The sequence below is a fragment of the Panthera uncia genome (assembly GCF_023721935.1).
Source record: "Panthera uncia isolate 11264 chromosome A1 unlocalized genomic scaffold, Puncia_PCG_1.0 HiC_scaffold_17, whole genome shotgun sequence".
Classification (NCBI taxonomy): Eukaryota; Metazoa; Chordata; class Mammalia; order Carnivora; family Felidae; genus Panthera; species Panthera uncia.
The window spans coordinates 113,508,105-113,531,095 of record NW_026057577.1 but is presented as its reverse complement, the minus strand read 5'-3'; the positions used below and the strand labels follow the sequence as shown (position 1 = coordinate 113,531,095).

General features: G+C 37.1%; 1 protein-coding gene across 2 annotated transcripts in view; it reads left to right on the top strand.

Moving 5' to 3' along the window:
* Positions 1-22,991, top strand: part of NDUFS4 (NADH:ubiquinone oxidoreductase subunit S4) — a 111,895-nt gene that overhangs the window by 10,286 nt on the left and 78,618 nt on the right. The window contains exon 1 of one of the 2 annotated variants that reach the window (XM_049648080.1): positions 16,533-16,552. The exons of the other annotated variant lie outside the window; for it this stretch is intronic. Within the exon in view, the coding sequence (XP_049504037.1) occupies positions 16,548-16,552 (5 nt within the window). The 5' untranslated portion in view covers positions 16,533-16,547. Of the gene's footprint in view, positions 1-16,532; positions 16,553-22,991 lie in introns of those variants that run through there. 2 annotated transcript variants of the gene reach the window in all.

Below are 22,991 nucleotides of genomic sequence, written 5' to 3'. Positions count from 1 at the left end.
CTTTTCCAAACCCTTGTCTGTAGAGTTATTGACTTCTCTTGTCGAGTTTATCCCAATTTGTTTGCCAATAGTGTCAACATAACCAATTAGCAATACCTCTGATTTGTCCAGGCCCCTCAGGATTCCCTGGAAGGAACAGAAGGCTGTTGAAGCTCCAGGGCTTACCCGTTTCCTGAGTTTCCTGAGTTTGCAGCTGTATGTTTGGGAGCAACCGCAGGTTGAAGATTTTTTTGTATTCTCAAAGTTTTGAAGTTTAATATTTTACATTCAGATCTATGATCCATTTTGAGTGAATTTTGTATGAAGTGTGAGATTAAATTTGAGGTTAATTTTTTTTGCATGTGAGTATACACTTGTTCAACACCATTTTGTGTTTACTGTGAAGACTATCTTTTTGTTTCTGTTTTTTTAAGGCGTTATTTTTAAGTAATCTCTACAACTGATGAATTTACAACCCCAAGATGAAGAGTTGTGTGCTCTACCGATTGAGTGAGCCAGGCGCCCCTAAAGACCATTTGTTTTCAGGAGTGCCTGGGTGGCTCAGTTGAGCATCCGACTCTGGCTCAGATCATGATCTCACAGTTTGTGGCTTTGAGCCCCATGTCGGGCTCTGTGCTGACAGCTCAGAGTCTGGATCCTGCTTCGGATTCTGTGTCTCCCTGCCCCTTCCCTGCTCGTGCTCTGTCTCTCTCAAAAATAAATAAACATTAAAAAAAAAAAAAAGACCATTCTTTTTCCATTGAATTGATTTTGTACCTTTGTCAGCAGTCATTTGGTTATATCTGTCTGGGTCTGTTTTTGTATTCTTTATTGTGTTGCATTGATCTAAATCCCTTTGCCACTACCACACAGCTTTGATTACTATAGCTTCAGAGTAAATGTGTATTAAAATTGAGTGATTGTGATTCTTCAGTTTCATTCTTTTTTTTCAAAAAATTTTTAACTATTCTAGTTTCTTTGCCTTTTCATCTAGATTTTATTTTATTTTTTATTTTTATTAAAAAAATATTTTAATGTTTATTTTTGAGAGAGAAAGCACGTGAGCAGAGAAGGGGCAGAGAGAGATGGAGACCGAATCTGAAGCAGGCTCTAGGCTCTGAGTTGTCAGCACAGAGCCTGATGCAGGGCTCGAACCCACGAACTGTGAGATCATGACCTGAGCCAAAATCAAGAGTCAGATGCTCAACCTACTGAGTCACCCAGGCACCCCTAAAATTTTCAGTTTCTAATTGTATATAGAAACAGGATTGATTTGGGGGCTCCTGGCTGGCTCAGTGGGTGGAACCTGTGACTCTTGCCCTTGAGGTCTTGAGTTCAAGCCCCATGTTGAACGTAGAGCTTACTTAAAAAAAAAAAAAAAAAAGATCGATTTTGTGTTACGACTTTTTATCCTATAACCTTGCTAAATTTACTTGTCCTATATGTATTTTGTAAATTCTTTGGGATTTTTAAAAGTAGATGATCATGCAGTCTGTGACTAGCGTCGGTTTATTTCTTGTTTCAGTCTCTGTGCCTTTTGTGTCTTTTCATTTTCCCAAAGGATGTTAAAAAAGAATGGTGACATTAGACATTCTTCCCATTTACCAGGCTTTGAAGCATTTAGGTTTTCACCATTAAGTAGAGTGTTAGCTAAGGTTGAGGAAGTTTCCTTCTACTACTAGTTGGCTAAAGTTTTTATCATGAGTGGATGTTCAACGAGACTTCCTCTCATTGAGAGAGAGACAGAGCATGAGCAGGGGAGCAGCAGAGAGAGAGGGGAGACACAGAATCTGAAGCAGGTTTCAGGCTCTGAGCTGTCAGCAGAGAGCCTGATGCGGGGCTTGAACCCATGAACCGCGAGATCATGACTCGAGCCGAAGTCAGAGGCTTAACTGACTGAGCCACCCAGGTGTCTCCCCCTTTTTAATGTTTATTTAGAGAGAGAGCTGGGGAGGGACAGAGAGAGACAGGGAGTGAGAATCCCAAGCAGGCTTCACGCTCTCAGCACAGAGCCCAACATAGGGCTCCATCTCACCAACTGTGAGATCATGACCAGAGCTGAAATCAAGAGTCAGATGCCGAATTTAATGAGCCACCCAGGTGCCCCGAGACTTCGTCTTTGATGCATAAATTATTTAGAGGAGTTTTGTTTAATTTCCAAGTATTTGGAGATTTTCCTCTCATTTTCCTATTAACTAATTTTGAGTTTAATTGCATTATGTTCTGAAAATCCAGTTCCCTGGGTTTCCCTTTTCAGTTTCCATCCAGAAATTTGTGACTCTTCTTACCCTACTCTGTAGTCAGGGGCTAAGAGATGGAGAGATGGAGAAACTAGAAAAAAACAAAAACTGCAATAGGTGGTGGTCCTGTTTTTTGTTTTGATTTGTTTTGTTTTTGTTTTTTAGAATCACAGCTTTAGTAACTGAAGTGATGGCTCTTTCAGGTTTCCATGTGACCACGGGATTGCCTGTAGCTTGTGCATGGTGCATGGGAGAACAGAAACAGGGAAAAACATGGGTAGTTTCCATACTTACACATTTCTGTTAGTTTCCTTTGTAGATCTTTGGGCCAGAGTGATTGTTCTGGAGGAATGCTCACTCCTAGGTTTCTGGCTACATGAAATTCAGGCAGGGGATACTGGAGAAAAAATAAATAAATTCACTTCTGGTTGAGTGGTATTTCACTTCCTTGATCTGCCTGCTGTTTGCTTTTTAGCAAAAAGCTGTTCTGTGTATCCTGTCCTGAGTTTATGGTTACATTTAGTGAAGAGACAGGGTGGAGTGTGCTTACTACATCTTACCAGGACCAACCATCTTAGGATGAATTATTTTTTAAAGTCAATTGTAGTATTTCTTGCATTTTAGCATATCTGAATAGATTTAAAAGATGTAAAAATGACTCCAAAAAGTTCTTCATACAGATTGTAAACCATTGATTCTCAGCTGTTGGAGGGGGAAGGGAGGAATTAACAACATATCAGAATCTTAGAAGTAGAGAGAGGATTTCAAAATATATGTGCCTGTGGTCGAAAATCATGGCATTTAATAAAAGGTGGACGTTTGTTGCTCATATAAATGGTCAGAAATATACATTAAGTTACTGGCTTAGACCATCAACTAATAAATCTAAACTTTAGAGGATATGGTAGTCAGAGATTTATTCTGACGGAAATTTTAGTATCTTCTCTCTAGAATATGTACTCTTATATACAAAATCAGAGTTTTATTTTTAGGGGATTCATGGATCTCATACTTTCTAGCCCTTCCATAGAGAGTATTAGATCTTATACTATGTTTATACTAGCTCTTGTGTTAGACCTTTCTCAGTTACCAGTGACAGAAACCTAGAAACTCAAATGACTTGGCTTAGTCAAGAAGAGGGAATTGGTTTATATTATCAAGCAAAGGAAAAGGTAAGGATACAGCTAAATGGTCCCAGGGACCAGAGCTAGACAGGGACCAGGCTCTCTTTCTAATTTGTCTCTGTCATTCTCTGAGTGACAGCTACTACTTGAGATTGTTTTTTCCTATGTGGCAGATACAGCTAATGAAAGTTTTTTTTAGACTTATATCCCATATCTTTATCACCAGGGAGGGACTGAAAATCCTTTTCTTTGGTACCAGGTTTTATTTATTTATTTATTTATTTATTTATATTTCTTATTTTTTAAAGTGATTTTTATTTATTTATTTATTTATTTATTTATTTATTTATTTTAACATTTATTCATTTTCAAGAGAGAGAAAGCCTGAGCAGGGGAGGGGCAGAGAGAGAGAAACACAGAATCTGAAGCAGGCTCCAGGCTCTGAGCTGTCAGCATAGTGCCCGATGTGGGGCTTGAACCCATGAACCGTGAGATCATGACCTGAGCTAAAGTCAGACGCTAAACTGACTGAGCCACCCAGGCGCCCCTGGTACCAGGTTTTAAAAATCTTAGGGAAATAATCAGTGAGTCATTAGACTAAGGGTTTACTATAATATGTAGTCATTGTATAGTCATAGTAATTCTGCTTATATTGCTGTGTCATATGCATACATGGGAACTCTGGAAGTCAGGTGTAATGAAAGGTAGGCCTTCTCAAACAAAAATTAAGAATAGTATTTTATATCAAGATCTCTTTAGGGATTTTTAAGGAACAAATAATGTGTGTGTATACTGTGTAGGCTGACTTACCTTTTTTCTTAATGAACTCTGGGATTTTGCTTGCTAAAGTTTATTCACTCATTCAGCAAATATTTGCATTTTTTTCTACTTTCAAAAGGCTGCATTTCTACAGGCTTTACTAGAAACATCTGTCTTGGTGTTCCTTGGAACATCTGCTTTAAGGATGAATGTGTAGGATAGAAATATTCAAGCAAAGTCTAGATGATCATCTTTTGGGTCTTGTGATTGGGCTTTATCTTAGATTGGCATTTCTTAAAGTAGAGTGTAGATGATTTATTTGAGTTGACCCAGGAACTAGAAATGAGGAATTTCTAGACAAGGAAGGAAAAAGTATGATGCTGAGATTGCTGCTGTAAGCACTAGAAACTCAGTTCCACTGGAACCTCCTAAGAAATATACAGAATGCCTCTCAGTATTGTCCATTTGAAAGATGGAAGGTTTGAACATTTATCCACTATTTTTCATTCTCCTGTGGTTGAAAGTATAGACTTTTCTGTTCTTTGAGCTATACCTGTGCTCCTGAAGACCTGAGGCATACATAATGGGCTGGTTCACTTGAGATGGAATGTTGGTGCATAACCTGAGTCTGAAGGTCTGTAATGGTGGCAAATGACAAATTGGCCAGAGGGGTGACATGAGCACCAAAGGTGTTGGTTACAGGCTTCATTATAACTCAAGGGTCTCTATAACTGATTTTTTTGGAGAGGGTGCTAATAATTCTATTAGCTATTATGTACTGAGCACTTAGGCACTGAGGTAATTGCTTTCTGTATGTTATTTCATCTCATGATAATGATCTCATTTTCTTTTTTTTTCTTTTTAAATTTTTATTTTTGAGAGAGAGCACGAGGCAGGAGGGGCAGAGTGGGGGAGAGGCAGAGAAAGAGGGGGAGAGAGGGTCCAAAGTGGGCTCTGCGCTGACAGCAGAGAGTCTGATGTGGGGCTGGAACTCATGAATTGTGAGATTGTGACCTGAGCTGGAGTTGGACGGACGCTTAACTGGATTAAGCCACCCAAGCACCCCTGAATGATTTCATCTTAGATGGTCTATTGACAATTATAGTTTAATCTATTGCTAGGGTTGTAAATAACTCACATTTATTGGAATTTGCTTTATTCACCAGTACTCTGAAGGACATGACAAAGGATTGGGAAACTGAGGTCTTAAAACTCACTTAACTAAATAGTAATAAAAGTCTCTAGGAAAGGGATGGTTTCTTCTGTAAAATTTCATGTTTAAAGAATTCATGATGGTGGTGCCTGGGTGGCTCAGTGGGTTGAGCGACTGACTCTTGATTTTGGTTCAGGTCATGATCTCATGGTTCATGGGATTGAGCCCCACATTGGGCTCTGTGCTGACAGCACGGAGCCTGCTTAGGATTCTCTCTCTTCTCTCTCTCTGTCCTTTCCTTCTCCCCAACTTGTACATGTTCTCTCACTCAAAATAAATAAATAAACTTTGCAAAATAAATAATTCATAATGGCAGAATACTTCCGTACTATGTACCAGGTAGTTGACCAGAGATTGTGTATAATACCCCAGTAAACAAAGGTCAATTTACAGATTTTTCTTTGAATTTGAGAATGTTAACAGATAAGTTTAGTGGCTGGTAACCTTCCTAATCTCATTCTCTGGATTATTTTCTCTTCACTGATACTGCTGAATAATTCTAAGATAGTTAAATTATTTTTTCTACAGCTGCATTTTAGGCTCTTGCTCCTGTCCCACTGTCATCTTTGACTGTTAATATGGTGGTAGCCTGGTCTTCCATCTTCTTCTTATTTTTTAAGATTTTATTTTTGGGTGCCTGGGTGGCTCAGTCAGTTAAGCATCTGACTGGCTCAGGTCATGATCTCACAGTCTGTGAGTTTGAGCCCCATGTCAGGATCTGTGCTGACAGCTCAGAGCCTGGAGCCTGCTGCAGCTCCTCCCCTGCTCATGCTCTGTCTCTCTCTGTCTCTCAAAAATAAATAAATGTTAAAAATAAATTAAAAAAAAAAGATTTTATTTGTAAGTATTCTCTATATTGAGCTTGAACCTGCAATCCCGAGATCGAGTCACACGCTCCGCTGACTGAACTAGCTAGGCGCTCCTTGTCTTCCATTTTATTAATGTGGTTCAGCATACCACTTTAGTGCATAGCTGGTACTGGAATGGATGCAACATGCATTTGAGGTCATTTTAGAAATTTCAGTTTCTTCTTCCCTTGAGACTTAAAACATGGTTGTTCTGTTGCTGATGAGTTCATGGTTTAAGTACATCTTAGTTAATGCTGATAAGTGATCCCTTATTAGGGCTCAGATTTTAATTTTGGTCTCAAATTTAAACTTTCAACTTCAAGTTCAAACTGTTAATTTGGCCAGTCCCCTTAACAATGTCTTAATAGTGTCCTTGACCCAAGCTTCAGGAAAAACTGCTTTCCAGAGATAGACATATTAACTCCTGATATTAACCATGCTGTCAGGCTGTATTCTTAGCTTCACACTTGAACTACTTTACTTCATGTATCAGTCCAGTCTACCATCTCTGTCCAACAGCAGTTAGGAGCACACATTTTGGTCAGATCCACCTATATTTGAGTCCTACCTATGTCACTTCCTAGCTCTGTGCCTTCTTTGTGCCTGTTTTCTGTTTTGTAAAGTGGATATCATAATCTCTCTTTTCAAGTTACATATATATATATATTTAAATATAAATATAAATATATATATATATAAATATATATAAATATATATATATATATATATATATATATATATTTATATATATATATATAAATAATCCCAAGCAGGCTCTGCACTGTCAGCACAGAGCCCCAGGGTGGTGCTCCAACTCAGGAACCATGAGATCATGACCTGAGCCAAAAACAAGAGTTGGACCCCTAACTGACTGAGCCATCCAGGTGCCCTATTCTTTCTTTTGTGGCTTCTTTCTTTTCCTTTTTGTTCTTTCCTTTCTCACCTTTGTTTTTTTCCTTTCATAAATCTTACCTAGATTCTAGTTCTTCTTCCTGGATTATGAGAGCAACTTGGATTTTGTTTGTTTATTTACAGTATTTTATTCATGTGTATATGAAAGAATTATCTGCACCTGGCTTTTTCCAGATTGTGACCTCCCATGCACTCCTCAGCTCAATGCAATCTATTTTTGGCATCCACCATTCCACTGAAATAACTTTCATCAAGGTCGACAGTGACCCTGTTGCTAAATTAATAAACTCTTCTCAATCCTTATCTTATGTGACCTTTGCAGTCTCAAAAGATGACTTTCTTGTAATTGAAAGATTCTTCCTTTGATTTATACTTTGGCTTTTCTCCTTCTCAGTTCCCTTTGAGTGCCCCATCATCTTTTGCCCATTCCTTGAGCTGTCAATATTTCTCATTTGATTTAATAGCTCTTTATTCTTTTAAAAATGTTTTACATTATATAATATTTTGTATACACTTGAATATATGTAACATACATATTTTAGGAAGCATACTGACAAAGTGAATTCATGTGGACCCACCATCCAGTATAAGAACTAGAGAATTACCAATACTGTTATTTGCATTCTCTCTGTGGTAGGCTGAATAGTTGTCTCCTTCTTCCCAAATATATCCAATGTTCTAATCCTCAGAGCCTGTGAATGTTACCTTAGGTGGCAAAAGGGACTCTGCAGATAGGATTAAGTTGAGGATATTGAGATGGGAGGTAATCCTGGCAGGCCCGATGTAATCACAGTGGTCTTATTAGGAAGGATGTATTATGAGTCAGAGGAAAAGCAAATGTCACCATGGAAGCCGAGACTGCAGCGATGTGACCGTATGCTAAGGAATGCCACCAGCCTCTAAAAGCTAAAAAAGATTAGGAACAGATTCTCTCTTGGAGCTTCCAGAAGGAACCAGTCTTGCTTGACACATTATTAGACTGTGAGACTCATTTTGGACTTCTGACCTCTAGAACTGTAAGAAAATAAATTTATGTTGTTTTAATCCACTAAGTTTGTGGTAATTTGTTACAGCGGCAGTAGAAAACTAATAAGCTTTCCTTGTATCTCATCTACCATGACTTCAGTTACCATCTATTTGTACTCAAGCCTAAATGTATATGGTTCATTTGCTATAATATATACTTTTCACTCAAGCCAGTCAGCACACAATTTAAAAAGGGTAAAAGATGTTTAAAAACATTTAAAAATTCAACTGAATTCTCTTATTATTCTACTTAGTTATTATTTAGTACTCAACCAAGAAACAACAGTTGTTCCGGTGCGAGATGACTGGCTTATTAAGAGATGGTATGGGGCACCAGGATGGCTCAGTCAGTTAAGCAAGCAGCCGACTTCAGCTCAGGTCATGATGTAGCAGTTTGTGGGTTTGAGCCCCGCATCGGACTCTGTGCTGACAGCTCAGAGCCTGGAGCCTGCTTTAGATTCTGTGTCTCCCTCACTCTCTGCCCCTCCCCTGCTTGCTCTCTGTCTCTCTCAGTCTCTCAAAAAGTGAATAAAAATGTTTAAAAAAAAAAAAAAAAGAACAAAAAAAAGAGATGGTATATCTTTACTGGTAAGGGGCTTCCTAAAGGATTTCCAAAGATAATTTTCATTCTTTGTAGTTTTTGCCTAACACACTGACTTTTGGACCTGCTTTCCTTTGAGATGTAACTCTGCATCCTTTTCTTGAATTCTGGACTTCTAGACCCTTAGATCTCTACTTGGATGTCTCCACTTGGATTTTTTATAGGCCTCTCAATCACAGTATATCTGAAACAATTTGATTATGATCATATCCTCTACCACTCCATTCTTTTTCTCCCTTAGTTCCTGTTACCAGTAACTTGCTAGTTACCTAGCTAGAAACCCATGTATTGTTGTCTCCTCCCTCTCCCTCTGGCCTTCCCACGCTCGTTCGTTCTCTCTCTCTCAAAATAAATAAACCTAAAAAAAAGAAAAAAGAAAAAACTCAAAACGTTGCCTGTACTGTCCAGATACTTTTGTTTTCACCAAGCATTCAAAGCTGCAGGATTGAAAAGGGAATTAAAAAATGTTTAGCATATTACTTTGATTCATTCCCATTAAGTGCCTATTATGTGTGGTACAATCTTGGCAAACATGCTCATAATTTATTTTAAAATTATATATAGTACCACAAAACAGTTCAAATTTTAGTTGAAAAATCATGAATTCTTTCCCCCCAAATATTTATTTTTCCACCATTGCTTCATATTTTGCCTTCTCCCAACTCCCTCCCAGTAAATTAAATAAAATTCAACAATACCTACAATATTCCAAAATGCCTTAAACCCTAATAGATTCCATTTTTTAATTGATTTTATTTCTAAAACAAATAGAACTGAACAAATTTAAAATTATGTGGTTTGTTTAATGTGGGCTGTAACAGCAGAATGTGTAATTCTCATTCTTAAAAGTCAGTGTGTATTCTGCATTTTGAGCATTTTGAGCATTCATCAATTCCAAAATCTATAGTATAATAGCTGTGTAGCTATTTGTTACAGAAAAAAAATACTTTTGGCAGTATTTATATGTGCAATATATGTTCATCTTTTCTAGCTTTGATGAAAAATTTTGGAGTCCTAGTGAAAACTCAAGTTGCAATGAAAGCTGTCTTTCTGACAAAATTCTCCTTACACATTTTAGTAAACGTTGCCATAAGATAAAGTCTGCGATACTATTATTCGAGAAATGGAAGAGGAGGATGTGTCATTAACCTGTAAGTCATCACTTTTCAGTAATCTGTGATGTCACTGACCATGATGGCTACATTTAAAACTCTAAAGAGTTGGTTCATGAGGAAAACAAAAATCTGAAATGCTATCCTGCTTAAGGAAATGGCTGCTATGCAATATTTTTAAATGTTTATACTATTCCATAATCAAATGAGCCCATAGGTATTTACTGAGTATCTTTTCTTTGCTGAAGATCGTGTAATGCTGTGAAACACAAAAGTGAAGAAGAAACAGTTCCTGCTCTCAAAGAACTGACGTCTGGTGGGAAGCAGAGACAAGGAAATAAGCAATCACAATGAAGCATAACAAGCACTAGAAAAAGTAAAAGTTAAAAACAGAGTACTCTAAAACCACATAAAATTAGTATTATAGTCTAAGCTTGTAAATTCAAAAGATGCCCCATAGAGAAAGTGATGGTTAAACTTTTTTTTTTAATTTATTGATTTTGAGGTAGAGAGCAAGCTGGAGAGGGACAGAGGGAGAGGGAGAGAGAATTCCAAGCAGGCTCTACACTGTCAGTGCAGAGCCCAATGTGGGGTGTGAACCCATGAACCATGAGATCATGAGCTGAGCCAAAGTTGATGCTTAACCAACTGAGCCACCCAGGCGCCCTGTGGCAACATTGTTAAGGAAGTTTTACTTGATAGTCCTGCCATCTGCCACAGTACTTCCCAGTGCCCAATACAGTTGTTCTTCCATAAATGGAAAAGCACCTAATATGTACCATTATCATAGAAATTACTACTAGCATTCAAAGCAGTGACATTGATATTATTGTTTATATGTCTGCCTTTATCCAATAAAAATTTTAAAGCTAGCTACGGAGTCTAGCACTGTGCATAAGACATAGATGCTTGTTTCTCTTTCTCTTTCCCTTTCTTCCCTTCCTGTCTGTCTGTGTCTCTCTCTTTCAAGATTTTATTTTTTCTGTGCCCAATGTGGAGCTCAAACTCGTAACCTCAAGATCAAGAGTTGCATGCTCTACTAACTGAGCCAGGCAGGTGCCCCAACATAGATGTTTTAATTAATCATCATCATTTTTGATTAATTGAGAATAAGAATTAGAATTTTGGCTTTCTTTCTTTTTCTCTTTCTTTCTTTCAAGATTTTATTTTTAAGTAATCTCTACACCTAATGTGGGGCTTGAACTCAAAACCCTGAGATCAAGAGTTGCACACTCTACCAACTAAGCCAGCCAGGCATCCCTACATTCTTAAATATATGGTCAGCAGAGTTCATCTGGGCTTTTTGAACATAGATATACTACTTTGTAATTGAAGTATTAGCTCTTGCCAGATCATTAGATTTTTCTTCAAAGAATATTTTATTGCCTGGATATTCGTCAAGAAAATGTAAAGTCAAAGCATCTTTTTAAGGTATAGCATAGTGACTATAGCATATTTGAAAGTTGCTAAAAGAGTAGGTCTTGAAAGTTCTCATCACAAAAAAATTTGTAACTGTATGTGGTGATGGATGTTAACTAGACTCACTGTGATTATCATTTCATAATATATACAAATAGTGAATCATTGTGTTGTATACCTGAAACTAATATGCTATTTATGTCAATTATATTTCAAAACAAAATCTTCTTTAGGTGAATATTTTTAAAAGATGGAATGTTATTATGAAAGGTCAAAGGAAAAAGTACTGGTTTCATGTCTCGTTTTCTTATTGATTATATTAGTTTTGTGATTGAAATCAAATTGTATATACACCTGACAATAGACTTAGGTGTTTAGCTAAGTAATTTTCTGAAGTCAGTGCAATTTTTAATTACTTTGTTCAGGATTATCAGTCTGCAGTTTTACTGACTGGATTTGGATACATTTTACAGTGATTGTTGTTTTTTTTTTTTAATGGTATCAGTGCCTATAAAACTATTAGTTGAATAATAACAGCCTATTTTCTTTATTAAGCTAACCACTATGAAGTTTTCTGTGTGTGTGTGTGTGCCTTTGTTTTTATGTAGCTTTTTGTGCTCTTGTGCATATATATTGTTGTGTTATGTTTATGAAGTGGTAAGTCTAGATTGTATTTTACACTTTTGGTTTTTTTAGATTCTATTTGAATTTGTTTAAACAAATTAACTTTACAGACATACATTATTTAAAAAATAATACTGTATTTCAAAGTGGCACTGCTTTGCTAAACTAGTACAGAATATCTTCAGTTTTTCTTTTATTAACTCATCTTTAGACATAGTAATTTATTACTAAATCTTTCCTTTTTTTAACGTTTATTTATTTTGAGAAAGCATGAGGTGGGGAGAGGCAGGGAGAGAGGAAGAGAGAATCCCAAGCAGGCTCCCCAGTGTCAGCACAGAGCCTGATGTGGGGCTCGAACTCACCAACTGTGAGATCCTGAGCTGAACGGAAGTCAAGAGTTGGCCGCTTAACCAACTGAGCCACTCAGGCACCCCACTAAATCTTTCTTTGATTTGTTCCTGATGTCAAAAAATGCTCTAAAACAGGTCACAGGTAGCAAACATCTACTATAGCTATTTTGGGAAATTAATTGTTGTTTAGTTATTTTTAAAGCTTTTTTTAAAAAATGTTTATTTTTGAGGTGGAGGGAGGGGCAAGGAGAAAGGGGGACAGAGTATCCCAAATGGGCTCTGTGCTGACAGCAGAGAGCCCGGTGTGTGGTTCACATTCACAAACTGTGGGATCATGACCTGAGCTGAAGTCAGACACTTAATTGACTGAGCCATCCAGGTGCCCCCAATTGTTTTTAATCTGAAATTTTTTTGTTTTTAATGTGAAAGTTTTTTTGTAGTTGAATCCATGTCTTAGAATTGGTATGAATTCTAGGGTTAATCTAATAAAAACTTAAAACTTCTAAATGGAATTGTTGATTTAACAACTTTAGTTTCTCAAAGTAATAATGATTGCTGGTAATTTTACTTGGAATAGATTAAAAACTGTGTTAAGTGCTTATTATCATTTATACCTCATTTAATCTTCTTATTAGCTCTATGAGGTGATGCCTTGGTTCACTAAAGGTAGATGGTACCGACTTCTGATGATAGGAATTGTTAACAAAAATTCAACCAAGTAAATTTTAAAGATCTAATTGGGTTTATTCATGGATTGGTCAGCATGCTGTCTAGAAAGGTGCTCCAGAGAGTACAGAAAGGCAAAGGTTTTTAAAAGCATGACAAGGAAGTTACAAACAGAAGAAAGGATGGGGCGCCTGGGTGGCTCAGTTGGTTGAGCATGCGACTTTGGCTCAGGTCATGATCTCGCAGTTCGTGGGTTCGAGCCCCGTGTCGGGCTCTGTGCTGACAGCTCAGAGCCTGGAGCCTGGTTCAGATTCTGTGTGTCTTTCTTTCTCTGCCCCTCTCCTGCTCATACTCTGTCTCTCTCTCAAAAGTAAATAAGCATTAAAAAATTAAAAAAAAAAACAGAAGAAAGGATTTTTTGGGGTAAGGTCACCTACCTTGGAGTGGGGAGAGGGTCTTATTAGGTTGATTATCTCATTTTCCTTTGGGGAATGGAGACAGGCCCATATTACCTCATTGGTGCTGACCAGTAAATTCCCGACTGTTTAAAACCACATTTCTGGGGGAGGCTGAAACTGCAATTAGTTGGATATTAAGCCCCAGTTTGGTGACTTGGCCCCAGCATAAATGACTCCATTTTGGGCCTGTGGTGTGGGTGACAGAATGGTGTGCTGTCAAGTCAGATAGCAGGGTCCTCCATGAAGACTCTGTGATGAGAGACTTGGTTCACTAAAAGATAAACAGTAGCAGTAGTCTGATAGCAAAAATGGTCATGTTAGACAACAGTGGCTTCTTTGAAGTGGGAGATCCTGGGCCCAAATGGTACTGAGTGTTGTTCGAAAAGTCTAGGCTGCTGAGCTTGCTAAATTGTTAAACTTTCTTAGTGGTGCCCACGTGGTTTTCCTAGCAGTCATATATTTCAAATTCCAGTCATTTCATCAAGGAAAAATAATTTCAGTCTTGCCTTTGACCAATCAAAAAAATCCTTCGATATAAATGTTGATAGTGGTGATTTGGAATTCATGTTCATAAGTAGTCATTTCTGGAGAGCACAACTAACCATCTGAGGGTGTAGATTAAAATTAACTGGTACATATTAGATGGTACTATTAATACTGAAGATTTAATTTTTTTTTCAACAGCTGGACTAGCTAACATTTACTGAGCCTTGACCAAGTGCCAAGCACTTACTAAAGCTTTATATACATTGTCTCATTTAATCCTCACAGTATGCAGTGTGTAAAACTATGGTCAACATTACTTTTCAGTGTAATATTTTAAAGAGATAATGCAGTCATAGAATTCTGTGTATGTAAATTGTATGAGTCTTTCTCATCTCTGTTTCCTGTTTGCTCATTTCCCACTGCTTTCCCCACCCACCAAGAAATCACTGTTAATAATTTCCTATGCTTGGAGTTTGTGCATATTCAAGTAAATACATTTTTACTCTTTCCATTTTTCCATAAATAAAGCATACTAATAATATTTTTCATTTTGCTTTTTCAACTTTTTATAAGGTTTATTTTTTTAAGTAATCTTTACCCACAGCATGGGGTTTGAACCTACAACCCTGAGATCAAGAGTTGCATGCTCCACTGACTGAGCCAGCCAGGCACCCCTCAGGTTTTCAAGTTTTTATTAAAATCTTATACTAAAAAGTTAGACTACAATGAATCCATAAACCCACCACTTAGGTTTATCATTGTTAATATTTTGCTGTTTTTTGCTCATTTTGCATTTATGTATTATATGTATAAAATTTACATATATGACTATATATGCATATGTATGTATATGAGCAAAATGGACATACACGTATATTCTTTTTTTACCTAAGCTATTTGAAAGTAAATTATATATATCACAGTACTCCATCCATATTGTAAGATAAATTACCACCAGCCAATGAAGGATTTTAAGTAGTGGAGTGGAATGATTGGTTGTAATTACTTGGTGATGTGGAAGATGCCTTTAAAGATGATAAGACTAGAATCAGGGTCACCAATTAAGTGATTGTTTTATTGATCAAGGTGGGAGGGAATAAGGACAGGAGTGGATTTGGTAGTACTTTATAGTGAATTGGACAGAAAAAGGAAAGTTAGCTGTTTACATTCTTTAGAGAAAATCTGGAAAAGATGTGTTTGTCAATCTTTTATAGGGTTCCCTTTTCTCTCCTGCCCCTAAATGAGCTGATAATGTTGTTAATGGGGGGAAGAAGTGAACATTTCTGTACACCCCACACTCCATGCCTGTTACTTAACAGGCTATGTAATTCTGCCACTCATTCTGTGAGTTATTATTATCCTTATTTTTGCAGATGAGGAAATTGAAATGCAGAATTGTGAAGTAATTTGTTCAAGATCATATTGCTCTTAAGTGGCAGATCTGAAGTTTTAACATGGGTCTGACTGATTTACTGAGTTACTACATGGCTGTTTTCCCAATTGTGTCATGAAGTTAAAAAAAAAAATAGTGATTTTTTTCTTCTAAATGTATTTGTAATTACTCTCAATCATGTAATCATTGACTTTAAGAAATTGCGTGCCCAAGAGTGCTAGGTTTGCTAAAGGACGGATACTTTATGAATTGAAGAATAAGCAGCACCTACCAACTAGCTTTCTCTTTGATGGTTATTGCTAGATGATGAGTGCTAGTCTGTTCAGTTTTCATGTCTTATAATTTCAGCACATTTTCTGTGATGGAATTTCATTTTAAAATATATTTATGATTCAAACATAATCCCAATGGTTTTATGGCAGTTAGAAGTTTTAAACCAAAAGATTCCTAAACTGGAGCAAATAAGCGACAAGTTGGAATACTTCAAAGTGAAGATAAATGAGGATAAAATACATTGCTTTTTTTTTTTTTCTTTTAAATTAGATAAGCTGTCCAAGATGAAACAGTAGCATTAAAGCTGGTGTGAAGCAAATTGTCTCTTGGCTTTTTGATCCGTTTTTTTTCTTTGAAGCTATAAGAAAATAAATCACGTGGCCCTTAAAGACCAAAAATGTGCTTTTTAAAAGGGACATCTTGATTCACTTGAAAATAGTAAACTCTCAATGTGTAATACTTCCAATCTCAAACAGTCAGAGTGAAACAGGCATTATACAACTTAAGTTCTCATATGGCATTCCCTAGAGAAGTACTTGAAAAGAGAATTGCTTATCAAGCTATATCAGTTAAGATACCAAACCCCACAATATCTGTGGCTAAAACTAACAGATTTATTTATTGTTCATGTTTCATATCCCTAGTGGGACAGCCAGAAGCTCTACTTCTCCACTGTTTGTCCTCACTGACCACTGTTGTTTTCTCTGACAGAGGAAAAAAGGCAATTGGTTTCTCTGACAGGGGAAAAGAGATAGGCAATTATGCACTGACTTTTAAAGCTACTAAATAGTGCCACTTCCTTTTCTTTCATTGGCTGAAATAAGTCACATGCCCACACCTAACTTTAGAGATGGTGGTGAAGTGTAATCTTGCCATATGCATGGAATGAGAACTAGAATACTGGGCACAACTGTAATGGTTCACACATAAGCCTTGTGAGGAACATAGAGAATTTTGTGTGGTTGATTAGTAGAATCTTTTTTTGTTTTGTTTGTTTGTTAAAGATAGTACCTCTGAAGTAAGAACTACTGTGATGAATTAAGGCTCTTGATGCTAAAAGGTAAATGAGGTAGGTAACCTCATTGAAAATGTCCAATAGTTACTTGACTAGAGTAGTCAGTTTGTTCATCCTGGGCTTGCTTTTCCTTGTGTTTTGTTCTTTATAATCATTGATATATTAAAGAAAATTTGCTCTATTGATAACATGAAAAGTATCAATTATTATTATGAAAAACATGTGTTGAATAATGGTGCCAAAGCAATGGTCTGAAAAATCACTAGGGTGGTAATTGGTATTAGTATGTTAATAAAGTATCACTTATTTCGTGTTACATAGACGTGCACTTGACATGCATATTTTTTTTTGAAAAAATTTTTAATGTTTGTTATTGAGAGACAGAGCATGAGCAGGGGAGGGGCAGAGAGAGAGGAGGAGACACAGAACCTGAAGCAGGCTCCAGACTCCCAGCTGTCAGCACAGTGCCCAAGGTGGGGCTTGAACTCACCGCGAGACCATGACCTGAGCTGAAGTTGAACGCTTAACCAACTGAGCCACCCAGGCACCTCCAGACATGCATATTTTTTTTGGAAAATATGCTACCTGAGGCAGTACAGATGAGTAATCATATTGAAGTTCAACATCTTCAATTTGATCTTCTAAAAATTTGTGAAGAGATTGGTGTGCCTGGGTGGCTCAGTCAGTTGAACATCCAGCTCTAGGTTTCGGCTCAGATCATGATCATAGTTCATGAGTTCGAGCCCTACGTCAGGCTCTGTGCTGGGGAGCCTGCTTGGAACTCTCTGCCTCTCCCTCTCTCTCTGTCCTTTCCCTCCTCTCTCTCTCTCTCTCTCTCTCTCTCAAAATAATAAATAAAAACTTAAATAAAAATGTGTGAAGACATTGATTATATATAGACCTACGTACATACGTGAAGAAGCTTTCTCTAGGCAAAGCTATAAATCAGTAGCTTTGACAAACTTGTATGGGTGTATTCCTCTTTGTTAGTGGTGTAAACAAGGTAAACAGTTTCTTTACAAGGCGTATATTTTTAAAAATTGTAAAATTTACATAATACAAAGTTTACCATTTTAACCATTTTTAAGTGTAGTTTCAGTGACATAGGTACATTCATATTGTTGTGCAACCATCACTACTGTCACCTCCAGAACCTTTTTTCAACTTCTAAAACTAAAACTCTATACCCATTAAACAATAACTATCAATTCTCCTCTCCTCCCAGTCCCTGGCAACCACCATTCTACTTTTTGTTTTTATGAATATCACTACTCTACGTACTTCATATTGAGTGGAATCATACACTGTCCTTTTGTGACTGGCTTATATCACCTAGCATGTGATATAACCCTTTCTTTAGGGTTCCTCGGTGTTGTAGCATGTGTCAGAATATCCTTTCTTTTTAAGAGTATTTTGTTGTATGTATATACTAAATTATTTTTTTAATATTTACTTTATGAGAGTGAGAGTGAGCATGTGCGCAGGGGAAGGGCAGAGAAAGAGGGAGAGAATCCCAAGCAGGCTCTGTCCTGTCAGCACAGAGCCCAGTGGGGGGCTAACCATGAGATCATGACCTGAGCTGAAATCAAGAGTTGGACACTTAAGGGGTGCCTGGGCAGCTCAGTTGGTTAAACGTCTGACTTTGGCTCAGATCATGATCTCAACGGTTTGTGGGTTTGAGCCCCATGTCAGGCTCTGTGCTGACAGCTCAGAGCCTGGAGCCTATTTCACATTCTGTGTCTTCCTTTCTCTTCGCCCCTCCCCTGCTCATTCTCTCTCTCAGTGTCTCTCTCTCTCTCTCTCTCTCAAAAATAAACATTTAAAAAAGAAAAGAGTTGGACACTTAACCAACTAAGCCACCTAGGCACCCCTACACTAAATTATTTTTAATCCATTCATCCCATCTGTGGGTTTCTTCTGCCTTTTGGCTAATGTGAATAATGCTGCTCTAAACATTGGTGAACAAATATCTAGTCAGATCCTGCTTTCAGTTCTTCTAAATATATATCCAGAAGTAGAATTGCTAGATCATTTGGTAATTGTATTTCTATTTTTTTTTTTTTGTTTATGAATTGTCACACAGTTTTCCATAGCATCTACACTATTGTACATTCCCACCAGTGGTTCCATTTTCTCCACATCCTTGCTAGCACTTGCTCCTTCCTCCCTCCCTCCCTCCCTTCCCTCCCTCCCTTCCTTCCTTCCTTCCTTCCTTCCTTCCTTCCCCTTTCTAATGAGTATGATGTATCTTTTGGTTTTGACTTGCATTTCCCTGATAATTAGTGATGTGTTGAACAGTGGTTCATATGTTTATTGGCCTTTTGTGTATCTCCCTTTGAGAAATCTCTGTTAAGTCATTTTCTCATTTAAAAAAATATTTTAAATGTTTATTTTTGAGAGAGAGAGGCAGAGAGAGACAGAGGAGCTGAAACAGGCTCTGTGCTTAAACCCACGAACTTTGAGATCACGACCTGAGCCAAAGTTGATCGCTTAACCGACTAAGCCACCCAGGTGCCCCTATATTCTGGATATCCCTTGTCAGATATGTAATTTGCAAATACTTTCTCCAGCCAATTTCTTTTTCTCACTGAATTCTATTCCATTGTATGGCTCCACCACAGTTTACCAGTTGACCTATAGAAGGACATCTTGGTTACTTTCAGTTTTTGGCAATAATGAATAAAGCTGTGATAAATAATCCTTGTGCAGATTTTTGTGTAGACATATGCTTTCATTTCAATTGGGTAAATAACTCATAGCACAGTTGCTGGATTGTATGTTAAGTTTTGTAAGAAACTGCCAAACTGTGCTATAAAGTGGCTGTGCCGTTTGCATTCCCACTAGCATGAATGAGACTTCTTGTTGCTCCACATGCTTGTCAGTATTTGGGTGTTGTCAGTTTTTTGGATTTTAGCCATTCTAATAGGTGCATAGTGGCATCTCATTGTTTGAATTCAATTCCCTAATGAAATATGTTGAACAACTTTTCATATGATTATTTGCCATCTATATATCTTCTTTGGTGAGGTATCTATTCAGATCTTTTGCATACTTTAAAACTGGACCATTTTTTTTGTTGAATTTGGAGAGTTCTTTGTATGTTTAATGTTTATTTTTGACAGAGACAGAGCATGAGTGGGGGAGGGGCTGAGAGAGAGGGAGACACAGAATCTGAAGCAGGCTCCAGGGTTTATGCTGTCAGCACAAAGCCTGATGCGGGGCTCAAACCCACAAACTGTGAGATAATGACCTGAGCCAAAGTTGGATGCTCAATCCAATGGAGCCACCCAGGCACCCCTTTGTATGTTTTAGATTCAAATTCTTCATCAGATATGTGTTTTACAAATACTTTCTTCCAGTCTGTGCTTGTCTTTTTATTGTCTTAAAGCATCTTTTGCAGAGCAGAAGCTGTTAATTTTTAAAAAGTCCAACTCATCTATTTTTTCTTTCATGGATTTTGCTTTTAGTGCTGTATCTAAAAACTCAAAAGCAAACCAAGGTGCCTAGAGTTCTATGTTACCTTCTAGAAGCTTGATAGTTTTGCTTCTTCCATTTAGGTCTATGATCCAGTTTCAGTTAATTTTTGTGAACAGTGTAAGGTTAGTGGGTGGATAACTTTTTCTGTATGTGGATATGTTGCAGTTCCACTTAATAGAAAGATTACCTTTTTTCCATTGGATTGTCTTTGCTCCTATCTCAAAGATTGGTTGATTATATTAGAGTAGTCTATTTCTGGGCTACTTATTGGTATGTTCTATTGATCTATTTGCTTATTCTTCTGCCAGTGCCATGCTATCTTGATTAGTGATGTGTGTAATGAATCTGAAATCAGTGTTTAGTCCTCTTACTTTGTTATTCTTTTTCAGTATTATGTGGACTATTTGGGGTCTTTTGTCTTTCTTTTTAAAAAAGGATTTTTTAAAAATGTTTATTTTTGAGAGAGAGAGAGCGTGTTTGTGCAGGTGAGCACGAGTGGGGGAGGGCAGAGAGAAAGAGAGGGATACATAGAATCCAAAGCAGGCTTCAGGCTCAGAGCTGTCAGCACAGAGCCTGACATGGGCTCGAACCCACAAGTCATGAGATCATGACCTGAGCCGAAGTCAGATGCTTAACCGACTAAGTCATCCAGGTGTCCTGTGTCTTTTGTCTTGCTTTCCACATGAATTTAGAATTCACTTGCCAATATCCATGAAATAACTTGATGGAATTTTGATTTGTTGTGTTGGATGTGTACATCAAGTTGGGGAGAATTGATGCCTTAACAGTATTGAGTCTTTCTATCCATGAACATGGAATGTACCTTCATTTATTTAGATATGTTGTGATCTTTCATCAGTTTTCTGGTTTTATTCATATAGATCTCATATGTATTTTGTTAGATTTACCCCTAAATATTTATTTTTTGATGCTAATGCAAATGTATTGCATTTTAAATATCAAATTCCAGTTATTCATTGCTAGTTGTATAAGAAGGCAGTTGGTTTTATGTATTAACATATCCCACAAATTGCTATTTAATTACTTTTTAGCTCTAGGTTGTTTTTTGATAATTCTTTGGGATTTTTCTTTACAGACAACGTTGTCCTCTGTAAACTAGGACAGTGTTATATTTTGTATCCCAATATGTATACTTACTATTTCATTTTATTGTCTTATTGCCATTAGCTAAGACTTCCAATCCAGTGTTAAATAGGAGTAGCGAGAGGGGATATCCTGCCTTTTTCCCAGTCTTGGGAATAGTTACCTTTAAGTATGTTAGTTGTAGATTTCATGTATGTGTTCTTTATGAGTTTTGGAAGTTCCCCTCTGTTCCTAGTTTGATGAGAGTTTGTAGTATGCATGGGTGTTGGATTTTGTCAGATTTTTTTTATGTGACAGTATGATCACATGATTTTTCTTTTTTAGCATGTTGATGTACTGGATTACATCAGTTGATTTTCAAATACTGATCCAGTCTTGCATACCTGGAATAAATCCCATTTGGTCATGATATATAAATCTTTTTATACATTGTTGGATTCAGTGTGTGAATATTTTGTTGAGGATTTTTGCATGTGTTCATAAGAGATCATGGTCTATAGTTTTCCTTTTTTTAATGTGTGTGTGTGTGTCTTTCCCCCTTTGTGTTGGTATTAAGATAATGGTGATCTCATAGAATAAGTTAAAACATGTTCCCTTGCTTTTGTTTTCTGGAAAAGGTTGTAGAGAATAGCACTGTCTAGGCCTGGTGTTTGCTTTTTTTTTTTTTTTTGGAATGTCATTAATTACTGATTCAATTTCTTTAACAGCTATAGGCCTAGTCAGGTTATGTCTCCTTGTGTGAGTTTTAGTAGTTTGTGTTTTTCAAATAATTAGTTTATTTCATCTAAGTTATTACATTTTTGGGCACAGAGGTATTTATAATATTTTTTATTATCCCTTTATTTTTAATTTTTTTAATGTTTATTTTTTAAATTTTTTATTTTTTTAATTTTTTTTTTTAACGTTTATTTATTTTTGAAACAGAGACAGAGCATGAATGGGGGAGGGGCAGAGAGAGAGGGAGACACAGAATCTGAAACAGGCTCCAGGCTCTGAGCCATCAGCACAGAGCCTGACTTGGGGCTTGAACTCACGAACCGCGAGATCCTGGCCTGAGCCGAAGTCGGACACTTAACCGACTGAGCCACCCAGGCGCCCCTAATGTTTATTTTTGAGACAGAGAGAGAGAGAGAGACAGACAGACACACGGAGCATGAGTGGAGGAGGGGCAGAGAGAGAGGGAGACACAGAATCAGAAGCAGGCCCTAGGCTCTGAGCTATCAGCACAGAGCCTGACATGGGGCTCAACCCATGAACTGTGAGATCATGACCTGAGCCGAAGTTGGACACTTAACCAACTGAGCCATCCAGGCGCCCCAGCTGAGCCACCCAGGCGCCCCTATTTTTTATGGTCTCTTTAATATCTGTGGTGTCAATAGTGATGACACCTCTTTTGTTTTTGATACTGGTAACTTTTGTCTTCTCTCTTTTTTCTTGGTTAGCCTGGCCAGAGACTTATCAGTTCCTCTGATCTTTTTAAAGAACAGGTTTTGGTTTTGTTGATTTTTTTTTTTTAACCAACTTCCTGTTTATAATTTCATTGATTTCTGCTGTAATTTTTATTATTTTTTCTTCTGTTTGCCTTAGTTTTATATTGCACTTTTCTAGTTCTTTTTCTTAAAAACTTGGATTATGGAATTTTGACTTTCTTTGTAATGTATGGGTTCAATGTTGTAAGTTTCTAAACACCCTATTTGCTGCATCCCACAGATTTTGAAAAGCTGTATTTTCATTTTCATTTAGTTCAAAATATTTTAAAATTTCTCTGAGACTTCTTTGACCCATAATTTATTTAGAGGTGTATTACTTAATCTCCAAATAATGAGGATTTTCCAGTTTTCTGTTATTGGTTTCTAGTTTAACTCCTTTTTTGACTACTGGCATACATTGTGTGATTTCTCTTTTAAATTTG